At 45.9% G+C, this 20458-nt stretch overlaps 1 protein-coding gene across 1 annotated transcript in view; it reads right to left on the bottom strand.

Annotated features, from left to right (window-relative positions):
* Window positions 1-20458, bottom strand: part of ano1a (anoctamin 1, calcium activated chloride channel a) — a gene marked incomplete at its 5' end in the record, with an annotated part of 104810 nt that overhangs the window by 52611 nt on the left and 31741 nt on the right. The window contains 7 exons of the mRNA XM_079997361.1: window positions 695-736; window positions 2094-2149; window positions 2748-2799; window positions 3353-3407; window positions 6590-6741; window positions 7169-7267; window positions 12095-12442. Of these exons, the coding sequence (XP_079853487.1) occupies window positions 695-736; window positions 2094-2149; window positions 2748-2799; window positions 3353-3407; window positions 6590-6741; window positions 7169-7267; window positions 12095-12442 (804 nt within the window). The remainder of the gene's footprint in view (window positions 1-694; window positions 737-2093; window positions 2150-2747; window positions 2800-3352; window positions 3408-6589; window positions 6742-7168; window positions 7268-12094; window positions 12443-20458) is intronic.

Raw genomic sequence — 20458 nt, 5'->3', positions numbered from 1 at the left:
GGCATACTGTAATTACAGATCAGAATTCTTTGTTTCACTTTTGAAACAATGATTGATATATTTTTTCACAACACTTTGTGATATGAAAGATTTAGTGGCATTTCAATTATTTATCTGTGATCTTGAATGGAAAATATCAGAAGAATTTTACTTGCAGATATTGACCATGCTATAGAGGTGCGGTTTGCAAATGCTGTTGATCAACCAGTCAGTACACTGCTACCTTAATGGCTGCTGAGATTTGAAGTTCTCAAAGCCGACAGTCTGCACTGCACGCTCTGTTTTGGAAGAAATGCCCCTCACCCCTAGACCTGTCGTTCTGAGACATTCACATGGCTGTTTGCTTTTATACTTCTACAGATTGTGTATAATGTTACATGTCCACTGGGGATGCAGTGTCACATTTAATAAACCACAATACACAGAAAACTTAGAAGAAATCAAGTTGGCCTATTCAGCCAATCAGCGTGTTTGTGTTGCAGACCCTTCTGCTATTAAGGCCAAAAAGCCTGCAAGGAGGAGGAGCAGTCAAGTTTGGCAAAGTTGGTGCAGTTTCAATGGCTTCCTTAACTGGTCGCTATTTCTTGCTAATTGTCCAATGTTACTCATTGCATAGCTAGTCCTATACAAGTTGAGCTCTAAGCTACATAGTTTTTTTTAGGGTAATATGTCCAAAATGCTTTCTGCTACTTACCTTCCTGTCGTTTGGGCCTGCGTCCGCTCCCTCAATGTCTCCCTGTATCAGACAGATGCAAACATTGCATCACCTCCCGTTCCACTTTCAGTTCCATTACGCTCAGTTCATCTTTGAACAAATATACAAATAGTGAATGCATTATGTCACTGTGGTGCGGGGATGGTGTGGTTTGAGAAGCCACACCTGTCTTGGGTATAGGTAATTGGGCCCAGGGTCAGAGGTGGCTGTACGTCTGTTGCACGTCAGAGCAATGAACGAGCAACAGGTAAATCACACACACACACACACACACACACACACACACACACACACACACACACACACACACACACACACACACACACACACACACACACACACACACACACACACACACACACACACCATCTGTCATCACGTGTCCATCTTCTCCTGGCTTGTTACATCTTGCCACTCACTACAATAGACTGCTGCGTTTGCAACATCTCTGCCTGTGTCTCTGTGTTGAAGGTCCCTGAAAAAGCCACTCGGGTACCGTGTAGCAGGTGGAACTGCCAAAGTTACAAATTTCAAGATTAGTAAAAATTTCATTATTTACTAATTTCAGTCACTTAAGTTGGACCTCCGGGGAGGCCTTTTTACTTCGCAAAACCAAAAGTTCTAAACAATTAAATATGATAATGTTCGATACCAATTCACAAGCCCTTAAATCACACAACGCTGTTCTGCAAATGAAAACTTTTGTTTTTTGCTATTTATTGTTTTGTTTTTTTTCCCCTCTCATTGTGTGTCCTTACTGAAGGGCCTCTTTACTTCCATCTCAAACTCTGCTGTTTGTATTGCTTGCAAAAGTCGCTAGCAGCCTGGCAAATATATTGGGATACATAAATGCAAATTTATGATTACATACGGTGGTTGGACTATCATATCAGACAAATCATGTATTGTCAACGTGACCCTGAATCTGAGAAGCAGTACATAGAACTGTTAGATAAATGAGATCCCATCCTCTGTCTTTGGACCGCCGCAACTTCCATTTTCAGGTTACACTATAAAAAGGTAGGTTCTCGCCAGTTGCCAACGCAGGCCTTTGGTTGACTTCATTTATAACTGTTCATAGCACTACCACTCCTGATTCAACATTTTAAGATTTAAACGTTTGCGGTGTTGGACTGCATTCCAGCACACTGACAAAAGTGCATCAGAGCGTTTCTCAATGGCAAAGTGTTTCGAATCATCATTTTTACTAAGGCCTGGGTTGAAATAGTGAACCTTTCAAATTTTAAGGTGTGGAATTGTAATTGATTGATTCATTTGTTGCATAAACTCTGACATAAACTACTTGTCAACTGCATTAACCCCCACCAGGTGCCCCGGAGACCAGAAGAACCTAAGGGGATAGAGCCATGGCACTCACATCATGCAGCGGGTAGGCAGAGGTATAAATGCCACTCCCCAGCAGACTGGTGATTCCTGGAAAGAAAAAATATAAATAAAACACTTTCCAGCAATATCGAAACACAAAACAGACGTACAAAAGGGTCATCAAATCAGCTCTGGTGGCCTGGTTTGATTTGATTCCAATCCAGACAGAGAGACAAGACAAGACTATGGGGTGTTTTCGTGTAAAAGGCATTTGTATCAACCCCCCCCCCCCCCCCAAGATTTTAGATTCAAGATTTTAGTACATCGGCATTTATTGATATATATTTAAAGAAAGCAGCAAGGGTGAGGTGCAAGGTCACCATTCAAAATCTTCCACCGGGACCAATTCGCTGTAACCCCGGGCTATGTCCATTTAACCATTTAAAAATCACAGCAGGGTTTTTTCAATCCATGCAAGGTCACAGTGTTCCAAAACAATATACAGTAGAACGTTATTTATCCAAACCTCATGGGAGGGCATTGAAGTAGGTAAAAATTAGGGACTTCATGCTTTGAAGAAGAAACACTTCTCTCTTTTGACAAATGAATGATTGTGCCATACTACTCGGCTGAAACTATTACTTTTATATTTCGATGTATCCCTTTGCGCTGCGTCCCTGTAAGCAATAAAGAATGACGGCCCTACCTGTCGTGTATTTTGCCCTGGTGCACCGTGTTCGTTTCAGCACCTCGTAGACCTGACAACACATGGAGATTTAATTATTTATTGTGCAGCTTGAAGGTGGGGAGGGGGTGGGGGCTATCCACTTCTACATGACACACACACACACACACACACACACACACACACACACACACACACACACACACACACACACACACACACACACACACACACACACACACACACACACACACACACTCTTGTTGCCTGAAATTGCCTTTTCAGATGAGATGCGGAGGGGGTTTAGAGGCAGACTGCCTCCCCCACCCCCAAGAGGGGAGTCAGCACTGTAGTGTGCACTGCAGCAGAGAAGACTGGGTGTTCTTTCGAAGGGGCAGACCTGCGGTGTGACGGAACCCAAATAGTTTGACCCGAATAGGGTTCTGTTCTCCAGAGAGGTGAAGCTTTGCCTGCTCATCTTGGATCCCCCTTTTGCAAGTGCCGGAACTCCAATGTTTCGGCATTATGTTTGTTAATTAAGTGGTGCCTTCGTCAATTGCTCATCAAGACAAGACACGGATATGGCTGGGTCCTGACTGAAAAAAGAAAAACTGAATTGTACTTACTATGGAGCTCCTGGTCCTGCTGTCAAAGAATTTGTCCCTGTCCGACAAATCGAACCTGCCAGTGAAGGAGCAAAAGTGAACTGGGTTGAGGTTTGGAGGTCTGCCCAGGCAGTGTATGTTTGGCTAAAGTATATAAAAGTATCTACAACTACACCTGCTGTGCCCTAACAAATGAGGCACGGGACATTTTATTGTACACAAGGTGTTAATTTAAAGTGGTTAAAGGAAATGGGATTATACTACTAATTTAAAAACTTGATAAACTAGACTTTACTTCCGTGGATCATAGCGCAACTGACCAAGTCAGGATTACAGATTAACTACCCGAAGAGCTTCAACGCCGTCCAATGGGGCAAAGTAATAACAATTATACCTTACCTACCTATAGACTTTCAAAATATAGCATCACACATTTGTTTCAATCCCAGTAATGCACACACTTAGGATCTAGCAAAGAACAGTGATAACACCTCTTGGGATTCTTGCATACAGTAAGAGCCAAGACTAGGCTTGACCCACACTACAAGATCATCAATAAGGACCCCCACCAAAAACATGCACACATCATTGTCTGGCCAGCGATGGACATTTTGAACCAGGTCCCCAGGCGCGTCATTGAATGCTGCCTGCTGCTTCTGGCTGCCCCCCCGGAGGAAGGACAAGCCAGTATGGGTGAAATGCAGAGGCCACATTTTACCGGCCACCATCAAAGCATGTGTGTGTGGGTGTCTGCATGTGTTGTGGTGTCGTGTGACAACTAAAGATTCTTCGGATAAAGTATGGGACTGATCGCAAGAGATTCCGAGTCATCTCAAATCAAATGAGTGGACCGGTGCAGAAGCAGTGACCTTAACGACCCTGAAGACAAGAGCTTTTCCTTATGATTCTCTGAAGAACTGGTAGAGGTGAAAGTCCTTTGGTGTAAACTAGGCATTAGCCCCGTGGAAAGCGCAATGAACTCAGTTTCAAAATAACTAAAACAAAACAAAGCTCTAAGTACAGTAAGGATTATATATATTTTTCAAATGGGCAATGACCTTTGCGAAAGCACTCGCTGGTTGCTCAAACTTGTCCTCTTCAGTTGTCTCTAGTTTGAGCAAAGGATCATCAATTAACTGAAGACACTTTTAATTAACGCCTCCTTTGTGAAAGAACATTGTTTGTTTGTTTTTAGAAGGATAAATGGTTGGACATCGCTGAAAATCTCAAAAAGGTGAGGCACAATTGAAATCCTATTAAATGTGTTGTCTATGTGACTGGTTCATGTCAAATGGTGTTTTAATGGGGGAAAACCATAACTGGACATCTCCTTCACAATCCCCTGCTAGCGTGCTGTCTGAGTCAGAGGTCTAAATATAGCCTGATGGCCTTGGAAGTCCACTGCCCACTCCCTGCTCAGTACATCACAGTAGACTGCAAATAGACCGTCTTTAAAAGTGCATCCCCCGTCTTATATGCTTATGCTACAAGAAAATATTTTGGTGATTTTTTTCCCCATTTATCGCTCATATTTGGAGGTATTTGCATAGTCTGCTTCTTTTACCCCATCTCTCTTCAATCCCAGACACTATTTATATGCTTCTTTTAATGGCAGATTATGCCACCCAGGGTGCATTTCTCTCTGGTCCTCAACAAATGGGAAACCACTCCTCTATTGTGTCACTCCTTTAAATCATTACATCATCGACATCCAACCATCATCATCAGCATGAATGATGAAACAAAGAAAATGTGCAATATACTATGAGCGAGATCTTCATGGAAAAACAAATCAGCCTCATTGGATAAAATGTAAATGACTGACAATTATTTCATCTTTTTAAATGCAGTGTTTTTTTGCTTTTGTTAATTTCAAGGCTAGAGTTTTTGAAGGCTCAATAGTTTATGATATAAATCTTTGAGCCAAAGAGAAACAACATTGTGGTTCCCCAGTGATGCAGCAAAGCGGTGGATTTGGACGAAGACTGGCATTTTGAGTGCGCCTTGTTCTTGCTTCTAAAAGATTTTACATGCCCATCAGCAAAAAATGTATATTCAAAATTTTCTCCATAAAATCTCCTGACTTTTGTTCTTGAGAACCAACATTGGGATTCACAAATCAGGTTAACCAGAAGACAAATGCCAATTGTAAAATGAACGGGATTCTAGAGGTTACCACCAGGTTAGAAATGAAGCACTACCCCCCTTGTGTCCCCCAGTGTATATGATGATATGTATGATGATAAAACATGTTAAAGGAATTAGCACATACAGTATGTATCCTTATTTAAGAAAACTACAGTATAGGATAACGGCATGGTATTTTCTTGGAAGTTTCCAAGTACTCCCATACAGTATAACCTGATGTATAGTCGGGGTGCAATGGTACATGGTATGTTATCGAACTGTTCACTACGCCCCCTAGGGTTCAATACACACACGTGACCCACGGTATCACGGTAGAAGGCCACCGGACGAGTTGGCGCCATGTACAGGTAATTAAATCCACTGTTGCAGCTCCACTGACCACGTTGGCTGCACGGAGCAGTGCAGCATTTCTTTTTTTTTTTTTTGCACAAGGCCTATTTTTTATTTTTTTTTCTCAACTGCACGCAGCTACGCAGCCTTTTCCATAGAAACAGGAGATAAAACTACATGGAAATGTTTTTGTAAAGAGTGCCATCAATCAAGGTGGCCAGTTGGTAAATAGGGCCTTGTCCCTCTTTATAACAAACTTCTCGTCACCACGTCTTTCACTAATGATCCGGTTCTTTTGAACGTTTCTTTTGTATGAATGAAGGGAACCAAGTCTCGCTGGGTGATGAGCCGTTCATTTTTTTGTCAAGTGTTATGTTGTGTTGTTTGTTTAAGTTGCTGTCTCCTGCAACCGGCAAATGTTTCCCATCTATGTAAGAGAGTGTGTGCAAAGGCACACTGGTCTGACTTTGAGGTTTTATTACAATAAATTATTTTACTATTATTTTATATGTGTGTTTTTTTAAATATTATATAAATAAATAAATAAATAAATATTAACAAAAATGTATATTTGAATTATCCTCTATCCTGGACACCTCCCCTCCAATCAGATGAACTTATGCAAATAAAAACAACCAACCAATGAAGGCAGTGGCTCATAAAAAGCAAAATTGGTTCCAAAACTGATCCATGGTCCACAATACACTTGTCATGTACTCATTTCGAAAAAGCATTGCCCCAAACAACAAGCCATTCACCGACACATCAGATTGAACTCACAGGTGCTGCTTCTCTCGGGAGAAAGGGTGAGACAATGGCTTGATGCCCTGTGGACGGTTGGCCTCAACATTTGGGTGGAGCGGAGCCGTGACTTTGTGAATGAAAAGCCTGATCTTCTCCACAATGTTGCTGCCCAGTTTCACATCGTACACCTGCAGGGCCAAAGTAGATTCAGCAGTAAGAGGGGTGGCGTACAGTTGAATTTGTTAGTTACACCACAGGATAAAATACAAGCTGGATGCAGTTAGATGCAGTCCATCCACCCTTGGTAAATAAACCAACAAGAAAGACACTGAGAGGGTTCCTTTGCCGATGTTGCCACATTTTTCTCTATGGGCTCAAACTCGCTAATAACTTCTAGGACCTCCCCTGAAATTCCCATCACCAAAGTAGCCAAAAGTTTCTCCTTACTCCCGCCATGTGAGCCATAGTTATAACAACCTAAAGTAATGTCCACCAGCCACCATTACATTTTTATTATCTGACAATTTGCGCTATCATGGAATATCTTCATCACTGATTCTAGACAGACAGAAACATGCAGAGGAAGTTTTGTGTGTAATAAAGAAAGATGATTACCTTCTTGGTCGGCACCTTGAGCTTCATGAATTCGGCCTCTCGACACAACACCTTCCAGGGAGCGTGGATCTTCAAGAAACCTATTCCGGGAATTTTTGTCTGTAAATGGAGACAAATAAGATTTGAAGCTGTTGGAACAGCACAACACAAAAAATTAATAAGGTGTATGCGTCACTGTGGCATGGTCAAGCCGCCGCTGCAGACAGGTGGTGCAGGCTCCCATCCCAGGGCTGCTCAGCTGCTGTGGATCGGGGGAATCAACGGAGGGACTCTGCTTATTCTTCCGATCCCAAAACAGGAAGGAATAATATTGTTTGGTTGTCCCCACAGTGAGGATTGGCGTGCCTGCGAGACCGATTGCACGTGGCGATTACAGCCCAACAGGCAAGCTGCCGGACAGACAGCGGGAGATCAGAAAGCGGTGATCCGCATGGACTATTTATATACAGTATTGGCCTGTGAGCCCCTGAATTTTTCCTTTTGGCCCACGAGCCACCATTTGATTTTATAAGACCATGCAATAAACACACCAACCGGCGCTGTTTCGCCTCTGCCTGCCTCCTTTTCCTCATTCCCGGGCTCTGCGCCAGTATGCACCTGGTGCAGAGCCAGTGGCATCTGAACAAACATGGAGCAGCGCGAGGCAGAATCCCAGACGCCCTCTCCCCTGGAACAGATGCAACAAGCCCTGGTCCATGAGTGGGACCAGGGCGCACTACGGGAAGGCCAGCAGGCCATGCAGGTCCTCCTCAGTGATCGCACCAGACCCGGCGAGGGATGACCACTGGGCCCCCCCATTCCCCCCGCTACAGAAGATGATGGGGGAGGATAATCCCGAGGCGTTCCTCGCTAACTTCGATCAAATGGCCGAGGTGGCCGGCTGGACGGACCACGAGCAGGCGTTGCGGCTCGTTCCCCTCCTCTTGGGAGAAGCCCAGCTGGTGGCGCATGCCCTACCGCCGGAGCAGTGGAAGAGCTATGCTGTCATCCGGATGATTATGGAACGGGTCGGGAGGACACCTGAGTGCACTGCCTGTGCCTCCGGTCGTTTCCCTACGACACCGTTGGCCAGCCATTCCTGCACACCCAACAGCTCCTGGACGCGGCCCAGGGGTGGCTCTGACTGGAGGAGCTCTCCCCGCACCAGATCATCATGGCCACCGAACAGTTTGTGGACAATCTCCCGGCCCGCGCCACTAGCTGGGTAAGATGCCACTGACCAGCCTCCCTCCGAGCCGCCATAGCCCTCGCAGAGGACCAAGTGGAGGCCTACGCCCACACCAGCACCTACCACACTGCACCAGAGAGTGGTCCACCGAGGGACTGTCAGGGACCGTCAAGGGGCCCGCGTCTGTACTTTGCGCGGGACTCGTCACCGTGGACCTGCAGCCATCACCAGCCTCCCTGTTAGGATCCTGTCCTGCCTTGATTCCCTGTCTGTCTCTGGCTCCCTCTGTCCCTCTGTGGCTCCCTCTGTCTGCTCTAGGTCTATCTGTCTCTGTCTTCCTCTAGCTCCCTCTGTCTGTCTGTCTGTCTGTCTGTGTCACATCCCTGTCACTGCACACCTGTCCCCAGTTAGTAATCTCACCACCTGTCTTCACCTTCCTCGTCACTCCTTTTGTATTTAACCTGGTCCCATTCACATGGGGTCGGATCGTCGCATGTGTTCTCGCATGGGTTAACACTCCCATTCCGGTTGCTGGTCCGCCGGATCTCTTCCCCGGTCGAGAAGGGGCCTACCGTGTGCCAGTAAGGATACAAGGGGGTAGACACCAGGCTTTGCTGGACTCGGGGTGCTCGCAGAGGATGATTCAGCAACACCTGGTTCGACCCGGGGCTTTGGTAGAGGCATCTTGGTTGGATATTTGTTGTGTGCATGGGGATATTCACACATATCCAATAGAGCGACTCTAAATTTGCTATAAGGGGAAAAAGCATATGGTAAACTCTGCGGTTACTAACCGCCGGTGGCACCCCCTGATTTTGGGTACAAATTGGCCGGGTTTCGATGTCTTAATGAAAGAAACGGGGGTGCTCTCACAGTCTGTCGGCACAGCGATGCGGAGGTCGCACCGGCGGAGGTCACCAAACTCACCCAGAACCCCCAGTCCAGACCATACGCTTTGCAGGGCCTTTATGCAGGTAGATGAAATCGATGGTGTGTTAGTGCGTCCAGATGCTGCGCTCACTCACCTGTATTTTTGCGGTGATTAGGGATAGATTATATAGAGTGAACCGTGAGCAATTAGGCCTTTCATCGCATGACTACTACAGTATTTGATGCTCAGTCAGAAGAAGAGGTTACCCACTTGTTAGTACCTAAAAGGCCGTCGGGATTTGGTCTCCCAGGTGGCTCATTATAACCCGATGGCCGGTCACCTAGGATACGAGAAAACACTCGAGCAGATAATGGCCTGTTTCTACTGGCCGGGCAGACGTGCAGCGGTGCTGTGCTGGCTGTCCCAAGTGTCAGCTGGTGAATCCACCAGCTATTCCCAGAGCGCCATTGAGGCCCCTACCCTTAGTCGAGACTCCATTCGAGAGAATTGCTATGGATCTTATCGAGCCATTAGAGTTCTCAGGGCTATCGATTCTTGTTAGTCCTAGTGGACTATGCAACCTGATACCCAGAAGCAGTGCCGTTGCACAGTATACAGCCAAAAATGTGGCGCAGTCACTGTTTCAGGTCATCTCCAGGGTCGGAATTCCGGAGGAAATCCTGACCGACCAGGGGACTTTGTTTATGTCACACACACTGCGCGAACTGTATGGGTTACTGGGAGTCCGCTCAAGTTGGACTAGTGTTTACCACCCGCGGATGGATGGCCTGGGCGCTTCAACAAAACGTTGAAAAACATGATCCGGAAGTTGTCCACAATGACAGCCGAAATTGGGACACATGGCTTAACCCCCTATTGTTCACGGTGCGGGAGGTTCCCCAGTCCTCCACGGGGTTTGGGCTACTGTTCGGCAGGAGACCTTGTGGGGTGCTCGACCTGATTAGGTAAAACTGGCAGGAAGGTCCCAGCACCAGTAAAAACAAGGTCCAATAAGTCCTGGACCTGAGAGCAAAGCTACAAGCGTTAGGGCAGGAATCACAGGAGAACTTGCTCCAGGCCCAGGAAGGTCAGCGCCGTCTATACGACGGCAAGGCGTAGTTAAGACAATTTTCAACGGATGACAAGCTGTTAGTACTACTCCCTACGTCCAGCTCGAAATTACTGGCAAGGTTGCGAGGGCTCTTCCTGTTCACACGACAAGTGGGGGCGGTTAAACTCACAGACCGGGGAGGGTCTGCCCAAATTTACCACCTAAACCCAAAACAATGGAGAGAAGGCGTGCCGGCAGCACTGGCCACAGCGACAATTGAGGGGGACGAGTTGCTCACGCCGGATCTGTTGGTCTGTCGCGGTGGGGCGGGCCTCACCCTTAAGCGAGTGTCGCCCGCCCCACCGCGACAGACCAACAGATCCGGCAAGCTGTCGGAAAGCGATCAGAAAGCGGTGATCCGCATGGACTATTTATATATTGACCTTTATAGTTTTTCCTTTTGGCCCACGAGCCACAGTTTGCTTTTAAAAGACTAAGGAAAAAACACGCACTGTTTCGCCTTCACCTGCCTCCTCTTCCTCATTCCCTGGCCCTGCGCCAGTACGCACCTCTACAGTCATTAAAAGCCCGGCCGAAAACCCATTCCTTTCAATATCCAAACACTGGTTGTTTTTTTTCTGTTAACATATGCAAGGCAAAGTTTTCAGCGGGAGATGAAAATGCACACTACTTTGTCTGGTTCAAAGAATCTCCGTCCCCTCGTTTGGTTCTAAAAATCACTGCATCCTCTCGAGCGCAAATGTTTCTGCAGGTTCAAGCTGTTCAAAACAACAGTTATTATGCAAGTCCCTACCTGTATGGCCTCAGACTCACTTGTCATCGGACGTTGGGGCGCTGTCCACACGCTCACACTCTCTTCAAAACAAATAGAGAACCTTGCCAAATATCTAAAGGGTGTCCAAAAATAAAGGCAGAAAAAGGCCAGTACCCAAAGGCTCATAGATCACATTTACATTTTAAGCTGTTTAGCTGACACTTTTATCGAGGGCAATTCGGCCTTTTATCGCATGACTACTACAGTATTTGAACTGACCAAACTAACTAACTCGCATGTTCTCCATATAAATGCTATATAAATCAATATAAATTCACTGGTCCACATCAAAACATTTATTTGTTGATTTCATTAGTTATTATGTGATGTTTAAGAGCTTGTATCCAGTAAGGGCCCTTTTCTGAGTTTCGGTATCTTCTCATCATTTGTTAGTTGGTCAGTTAGTCCTCTGTAATAAAATACTGAGCAGGACATTGGTTCAAACACCCTCTCCTATCTCTGCATGGAATGGTTTGACCACCATAAACCTAACAATTCCTCCTCGGCTTTAACAAGCTCTAAGCTCTTCCTGCATGCAGCAAGTTAAAGTTCAAGAGATTATTTGTCACATACATATACATACGGTCATACATATATGCAGTGAAATGTTGTGACACCCGGTGATTACGCACAATAAGCTCCATAAGCTGTAAAAATACAAAAATACTAAAATGTGCGTAATCGACACGAGGTGCTCACGCAGGCGGCCGCGCCACAATCGCGATTCTGGGTTCTATAATTATATAATATAACTAATTGTTTGTGGAAATGAACCTTACCTTAACTTACCTCCAGTACTTACCTCACAGAGTAGAAGTTCTTATTAATAACAAACAATACTAATATGCATATTATCATTACTATCAATGTTTGTTGTTTAGAATTCATAATTTACTGCTCCCTGCTTCACAGAGTATTTCCTTTCTACTGCCTCCTGTCTTTTCGGAGTATACCGACACAAAAGCGCCACAAAGAATGCGTCAAAATGCCAAAACCCTCACTCCTTCCTCCTTCTCCAGCTCCAAGCCCATCTCCAGCAGCTTCTCCTCGAACTCCGCTCGCCGGAAGCGCTTGTCATCCTCGTGGTAATTAGGCTGCTGCTCCTGGGCCACCACCTCGGGATCCTCGCGCGACTGCAATGGTGCCCTGCTGCCCCTCATGCTCATACTGCGCCGCAGGCGGCGGATGATGGCGTTGTCAGAAAAGTGTGAAGACTGTCTCCGTACACTGCCTGGCTTCTGGATGTGGTAAGTGAGCACGTAGTCCACCCGGCGGCAGCCATCTGAGAAGTAGGGCCCCGGCAGCAAGCCATGGGGAGGGCTGTCATCCGAGTTGAGAGAGTTCAGCCGCTGGGAGAGAAAGAGATAGTGTGAGACAAAGAGAGGGACAATATGGGCATTTGTGATTTTTATTGTCATTCTGTGATGACAATAAAGAATTTTGAATTTCAAATGGCAGTCTTTCTGGAGGGAGTTTGGTGGTATTTTGTGTATGAGTAGAGGGTGGTAGTGATAAGCAGTTGCAGAGGGTTGGGGTGATGGTGATGATGGTTGGTTATGATTTGTTTTTCTTCAGGCCTAAAAGAAAAGTGACAAATGTCCTTTGCACTCTTCGCAGCAAATCAAAATAAACAAAACAATGGATTTAGTGATTCTCTTCTGCCCTCACCACGTCCAGACATAGGTGACCATGCAGCGAGCTAAACACTGTCCCAAAAAGTACCCTGAGACAGGTGCTCACTATTGGTATCATTAGTAGAAGCAGTGTGAAAGAACAGTACAGAAGTATGCAGATGTAAATAACCTGTCAATGCGTTGTCATAGCTGCTATCCTGCATGCATACACGAATAACATGAATAAACTCAGACATTTCACTGCATATAGTGTATGTAGACAAAGTTGACTGAGACATGTATGACTGTATGTGACAAATAATCACTTGAACTTATGCTTTCTCAAGGGCAATGACAAGGCGGATGGAAAGAGACGTTAGTCTGAGGCGTGATCAGAATGTCGGGGGTAGGACACTCCCCGCCTGGGGGCGAAACGGTTTCTGAGTTCAGAATTTGTCAGTGGAAGGAAACAATGAGGAACACAAGAGAGCAAAGCCAAATCATTAGCAGATAGATGCTTATCTATGAGTTCGGTGCAGCTGAGAACAGACCTCACCATTGATATGTGCATTTCCTCATGAAAAAAAACCAGGTAGCAAAACTGGTTTAGTGTCAGGAGGCAGCTGTCGGCCTTGCTCCGTGTGTGAGGGGTTGTGGTGGGCCCAGATACAGTATCTGTCTGTCTGTGGGCATCGAGGGGGGGAGCGGGGGGCTGACATCGACGTGTCCTGCTCCAAGTGCACTCGGCTACGTGGATGACCTAGATGACCACCAAGATGGCGTCTCGTAGGGTCGCCTTGGTGTTTCGGTGCGTGTTACGTCTCATTTTGTTTGTTAAATTTGTTTTTTGTGACAATTCCGGGAGCTTGTACACCAGAGAAGAGCTCATGAACATCAGGGCTACAACCCCTGTGGATTTATCTCCACATCTGTGGAATTACTGAAAATTCTGGTCAAAGGTGCGCTCACCCTTGTGCAAGCAGTGAAACGCCTGAGGAGAGAGAGACGCGCCGGTGCACTTGGGCGCCTCCACCAGGGCGGACATCGTACACCGTTACCTGGAATATTTATTTCTAACGTGCGCTCCCTGGGAAACAAACTGGACGAACTTCAACTACTGTTGGGGAAGAACAGAGACTTTTCTTTATCTTCTGTTTTGTGCTTCACTGAGACGTGGCTGAGTGGAACGATACCGGACTCTGCGCTGAAGCTGGCAGGCTTCCAACTCTTCAGAGCGGATCGGGACACAGAGCTCTCCAGCGGTAAAACAAAAGGTGGAGGTTTGTATCATTACACCAATAGTAGCTGGTGTAATGACGTGACAGTGATCAGCACTGTGCTCCTGATCTGGAATCTTTCTTTATTAACTGCAAACATTTCTATTCTCCCCGCGAGTTTGTTTCATTCATACTGATCGGCGTTTACATACCACCTCAGCCATGAACTCCCCCAATATAGACAGTTTATTAATTGCCCCACCAGAAAGGAGAATACTTTGGACCACTGTTACACCACAGTAAGCAGTGCCTATCATGCCGTCCCCCGAGCTGCACTGGGACACTCTCACCACGTCACGGTCCACCTGATTCCTGCATACAGGCAGAAATTAAAGCTGTGTAAACCTGTGGTGAGGACATCTAAGAAGTGGACCAGGAAAGCTGTGGAGGATCTTCAGGTGTGCTTGGACTGCACCAACTGGGACGTTTTCAGGACTGCTACTAACAGTCTGGATGAGTGACATCATAAATCAGCTTCTGTGAGGAGAGCTGTGTACCATCACGTACCAGGGTGAGTTATAACAACGACAAGCCCTGGTTCACAGCTAAACTAGAGAAGAAAAGGTGTTTAGGAGTGGGGACAGAGATATGCTTAAAGTGGCTAAGTACAGGTTTAGCAAAGAGGTGCGAGTTGCTAAACAACTGTACTCAAAGAGACTCCAACACCAGTTTTCCGCCAATGACTGCCTCTGTCTGGAAAGGGTGCAGACAAATCACTAACCTCAAACCAAAAACACCTCACTCCTTGAACAACTCACGCCTGGCCAACGACTTGAACAACTTCTACTGTCGCTTTGAAAGGCAAGTGACAGTCCTGACACCACCCCCCGTGACAGCTTCCACCAGCCCCAGCCTTCCAGCTCCACCCTCCCCACCACAGTAGGAGATAGGACCTAGTCACAACTACTCACCCCAGAGCCCCCCTCCTCCCCCACCACAGTGATGACTCTTTAGATCCTGGAGAGGGACGTCAACAGGCTCTTCAAGAGGCAGAACCCCCACAAAGCAGCCGGACCAGACTCTGTCTCTCCATCCACCCTGAAGCACTGTGTGGATCAGCTGTCTCCAGTGTTCACAGACATTTTCAACACCTCACTGGAGACTGGAGTCATGTACCAGCCTGCTTTAAATCCACCACCATCATCCCAGTCCCAAAGAAGCCAAGAACCACAGGACTCAATGACTACAGACCCTTCGCCCTGACCTCTCTGGTGATAAAGTCTTTTGAACGCCTTGTGCTTTCCCACCTCAAATCCATCACAGACAGAGGGTCTGTGATGGATTTGACCAGGACCCCCTGCAGTTCGCCTACAGAGCCAACAGGTCTGTAGACAATGCAGTTAACTTGGCCCTCCACTTCATCCTCCAGCACCTGGACTCCTCAGGAACCTATGCCAGGATCCTGTTTGTGGATTTCAGCTCTGAGTCCGCCTACAGGTGGGAGCTTGACCATCTGGTGACGTGATGCAGCCAGAACAACCTGGAGCTCAACGCTGTGAAGACAGTGGAGATGGTTGTGGACTTCAGGAAGAACGCTGCCCTACTCACCCACCATCACCCTGTGAGACTCCCCAGTCAACTCTGTGGAGTCCTGCCACTTCCTGGGAACCATCATCTCCCAGGACCTCAAGTGGGAGCTGAACATCAGCTCCATCATCAAGAAAGCCCAGCAGAAGACTTCCTTCAGCAGCTGAGGAAGTTCAACCTGCCAGGGACGATGATGGTGCACTTCTACACTTCCATCATTGAGTCTGTTCTCACCTCCTCCATCACCATCTGGTACACTGCTGCAACCACCAAGGACAAGGGCAGACTGCAGCGTGTCATTCGCTCGGCTGAGAAGGTGATTGGCTGCAATCTAACATCTATCCAGGACCGGTACGCCTCAAGGACCCTGAGGCATGCAGGTAAGATTGTGGCTGACCCCTTCCACCCCTGACACAAACTGTTTGAAACACTTCCCTCTGGCAGGAGACTGCGGTCAAACAAGGCCAAAACCTCTCGCCACAAAAATAGTTTCTTCCCCTCTGCAACTGGCCTCATCAACAAGGCCAACCATCTCCCCCACTATGCCTTAAACTGAATGAGTATGTCTTTGCATTACATTAATGCACATTCCTCATTCTCTGGACTTTATCCGTGAACATTGCACATACTGTTACACTTTATACTTAACATTTGCACATTCCTGCACAACTGTACAGCTATATTAAAAAAAACAAAAACAAAAAACAACAAAAAGCTATGTTTCATGTATGCACCAAACACCAAGACAAATTCCTTGTTCGTGTAAACTTAGTTAATAAAGACTATTCTGATTCTGATTCTGGATGGGTGCCCGGGCTTGTGGCCAGATGGGGCATCTTGCCAGTTGCGGTATGGTGGGCCTCGCCTTTGCACGGGCTGTTGGTCGGCATGAGGGCCCCACTGGCTAGCCGGCCCAGAACTGTGCCTGGGCCTGTTGTCCATGCCTGGGGTCCACCGACCGGGTTCTGCGCTTGCGGGTGCGTCTTATGCCAGCACTTAGGGGTTGTACATGTGCGCTTTGGGGGTGCAGGGTCTCCTCGCGCTCTCTGGGACTGGTTTATCCTCCTTAGGGCCGTATGTGGGTGTTGTGCCGCAGGCTCCCGGCTCTTCTGGGGGCTGGGGGGGTCTTCTGTTATTGCAGGGCATGGTGCTCTGGGCTTGTCTATAGTGCTGCGGGACTCAGGGGTGGCTGCCAGGCCTTCTCCGCTACTTGGGGGCACCACAATATAATTCTGACTTCATACACCACAACTAATTGGGACATACACACACACCCACACCCACACACACACACACACACACACACACACACACCTTTGAACAAACCCGTGAACACCCTCCTGTTTACATCCCTTTCGTTACATTTACTGCCATAGCTATCACAGGAAGAGCCCACATGCCGAATGCTATTCCAATTTTCCTGGACTTAATTCTGTTTTGTTGATACATGTCGTCTGATGTTTCTATGTTTACATTCTTCCATGTTGATGTTTGTTTTGATGTTTTCATGTTTATTTGTCTCACCTGTGGTGATTCTCACCCTCTTGGATGATTTTTTGTTTATAGACCAAAACATGCTCAGATCGTTCTCAAAACGGGGGATTGGTGGCGGTTTTGTAAAACAAAAAGCTGTGCTCTTGCCATTTAGATCTGGGGCTATTCATAAAACGTTCAGGGTTACAGCCCTGGACACCCATCCCTAACGACACCATTGTCGCCAATGTTATATTACCATAATACCTGAAAGTGGGGAGACAAAAAATCCCGGTGTCCCCCCTATTCCAGCGGCCCTGGCCGGCCGTCTGTTTAATGTCCGGTCCAACTGATTCGGACATTTGCGTTCTCACATACAGCTCCTCAGGGTACTGTCTAGATAACTTCACGGTTGCAGTGCATGTGTGAAAGCAGCGAGGAAGAGAGGACTGATCTCTCCAACAGGAACTGAGCCGCCTGCAGCTCCCTGTAACCGCAACAATGACAGTTGACTATGCGATCGGAACACACAACCGCAATTATTTGAAATTATAGAGTTATGTTTACAATGATAAATTGACAACTCTCCCTGGGGGGGGGGTCCCCCTATTCCCCCCTGTAATTTCAGCCCCTGTACACTGTCAAACTAAAACTTGTCTAAACAAGAAAAAAGATTCATACAATTACTACAATATAAAATATAATATAAAACAAAATGTGCACACCATATGTGTATTGTTGGACAAATCACTTTGTCTTTCAAAATAATTGTGTGCACAATGCTCTTATGTTTATCAATGTAGGTGATACTCCTCTTGATTGATGGAAGCCAACAGAGTATGAAGACCTGTGTGTTGGACCAGGAAAACTGGACCTTTGAGGAACAATTTAACTTGATAAAGATTTTACTTTGACTTAAATGTCAATGTTGCCAAGTGTCGGTGGGTTCACGCATGTATAATGTGTGCACAATACGGTTCGCAGCTCACCGACAAAAATAACTAAAGAGGGAAACAATAAACTAATTGAAGGAACTAAAATAACTCACCAATTCGTTCACGAATGACTTCTAGCATTAGTTTTTTCCAGAAGGCGGAGACAAACGAACGTATCTTTAAATTTGTTCACTGATAAGATTCCATCAAAAATAAATAATTGTTCGCAAACAACCAAATACTACAACTTCCTTTGATGATGTCATATGATTTTCTGTCAACTGCGGACATGCCTGTTCTGGATGTCTGCCATTTTGTCTGCCATTTAGTGCTGTTGATGCCAATGCCAATGCATTGCTTTCTGGTTCTGCTTTTCACCATACAGGTTCTCCACCACACTCACAGACATGCATTTTGCCCACCAGAAACATTTTATTATCTATTTTCTTCTAAATATGAAGTTACCACCACGGCAAAGGTTTTTCAAAAAATTTCAAAATGGCAGGAACTTCAAATTTGAAGATATCTCCATGGCACTTGGCAGACATGCTTCCCATCATGTTCCAGGCTCCCCTGATGCATTTCAAGTGGATTTATTACTGTGTCATGATTTTACAGCAGAATTAATGTTTTTGTCATTTTTTTTTTTAATTGATTGCCTGATAATTTCGCCAATTTCTGACCATTAGCTTTTTTTGCAAACTATGTTTATGGGTATACCATGGACCTGCCCTGCAAATTTGTGCCCCTCAGACTTACAGTTCAGAAGAAGAAGAAGAAACAGAATCTTTCTCCATCATCACACAACACACCACACTAAAACACATGCTTGCACACACACACACACGCACATGCTTTTGATGGTGGCCGGTGAAATGGATTCTCTGCTTTTGACCCATCCTGGGTTGTCCTTCCTCTGGGGGCACAGCCAGGAGCAGTGGGCAGCATACGTGGACGCGCCCGGGGACCAGGTGATAAGTGTCCATTGCTGGTTAGACCATGATGGGTGCATGTTTTTGGTGGGGGTCCTTACTGACGTGAGGTGGAGGAAACCCCATGTGAGCACGGGGAGAACATGCAAACTCCACACAGAAAGGCTCCTATTTGGGAGATAACCTGCCGGAGCACGGGGCCAACAGCGCCCCAGGCGGGAATCGAACCCAGGACCTTCTTGCTGTGAGGCAGCAGTGCAATGCACTGCGCCACCGTGCGCAAGTGGAGTTCTTGAGAAAAAGATCATATGAAGGTTTTAAAAAAAAATAAAAAATAAAAATGGCAGAAAGGAAATTATAGGCAGACCTATCAGACCTTAGGTCCCAATTGCAAATTGTTCTGAATTTCCAGCTGCATATGTGTATCAAGTATCACTTTGCTAGGACTAACGTGGTGGCAACAATGAGCCTTTGACTCAGAATGAATGCTATAGGACCCCCTATGGACCAATCAGTGCCAGGTTACACGTGGCCTGGACTATAGATGTGCCGAAATGGACAAAAAGTTACCAATGTATGGATGAGTAATTGGACAAAATACAGGAGAAAATAATTAATAATGATAACAAGAGCTGCAAGCAGCTATGAGCAGGCCCTCGCTTTGTGCAGGTTGGGGGGCTGGCAGAATACCGTTTGATGCAGCTGTGCACTTTTGCGCCCATCAGACACTATGCGAAGAAGTAAGATGTTGTAAGGGGGAGTACATCAATGTATAAACATGTTATGTTCTATTACCAGTAGGCAGCACCTTGACCAAAACTCAATATTGGCACGTAGATGTCTTCAGGCTGGGACTCTTATCAAACATGTAAAGTTTGGGCTAGATTTGACCATGTACAGTCGAGTTACAAACCACTTGTTGATTTGTGGCGAGACATGGAAATTCAACACCAACTCACCGCCTCAGAGGAGTTTGTTAAAACTTTAACAAGGGGTTTAACAAGCCCTGAAAATGGCATAAAATACACAAAAATGTAAAAATATATATGACTTCCTGTTGTGTTTAGGTCATGGCACCAAGATACTTTTTTGGGAGTCTTGGGATGTTACATGTGCCAACCAAATATCATGATATTTGAAACATACCTTGCAGTAAGGAATTTTGCCACACCCTAGCACAAGACTATAGAATATATACATTTTCACTACTTCTGATGCACGTGTAGAGTTTTGCCCCCAAAAATGTGATTCATCATAGCAAATGGTAAATATATCAACAGCAAGTTTGTGCTGTAAATAATTAATAATACATATAAATTATGGGAACCTACGTTTTAATAAGGCCTCGATTGAAAATGAATGTATCCTTTAATGTGGAGCTTTAATACAATAGACATATCCCTTCGTACCCCCAACCTTTTTATTTTTTTCATCTGGTGATGAAAAGCTGGTTTAGTTGAGCGGAAGGTTTGGATCAACAATGTTCCCTAATTTAACTATTCATGTAAATATATCAACTACTATTTTGATTGAGCAGATGCACACACAGACACAGACACACACAATTAGATAAACATTTGATTGAGCCGCCACTAATAACAGGGACAT

The sequence above is a fragment of the Zeus faber genome (assembly GCF_960531495.2).
Source record: "Zeus faber genome assembly, chromosome: 3".
NCBI lineage: Eukaryota > Metazoa > Chordata > Actinopteri > Zeiformes > Zeidae > Zeus > Zeus faber.
Note: the sequence above shows the minus strand (reverse complement) of the source record. Positions and strands in the feature narration are given on the sequence as shown.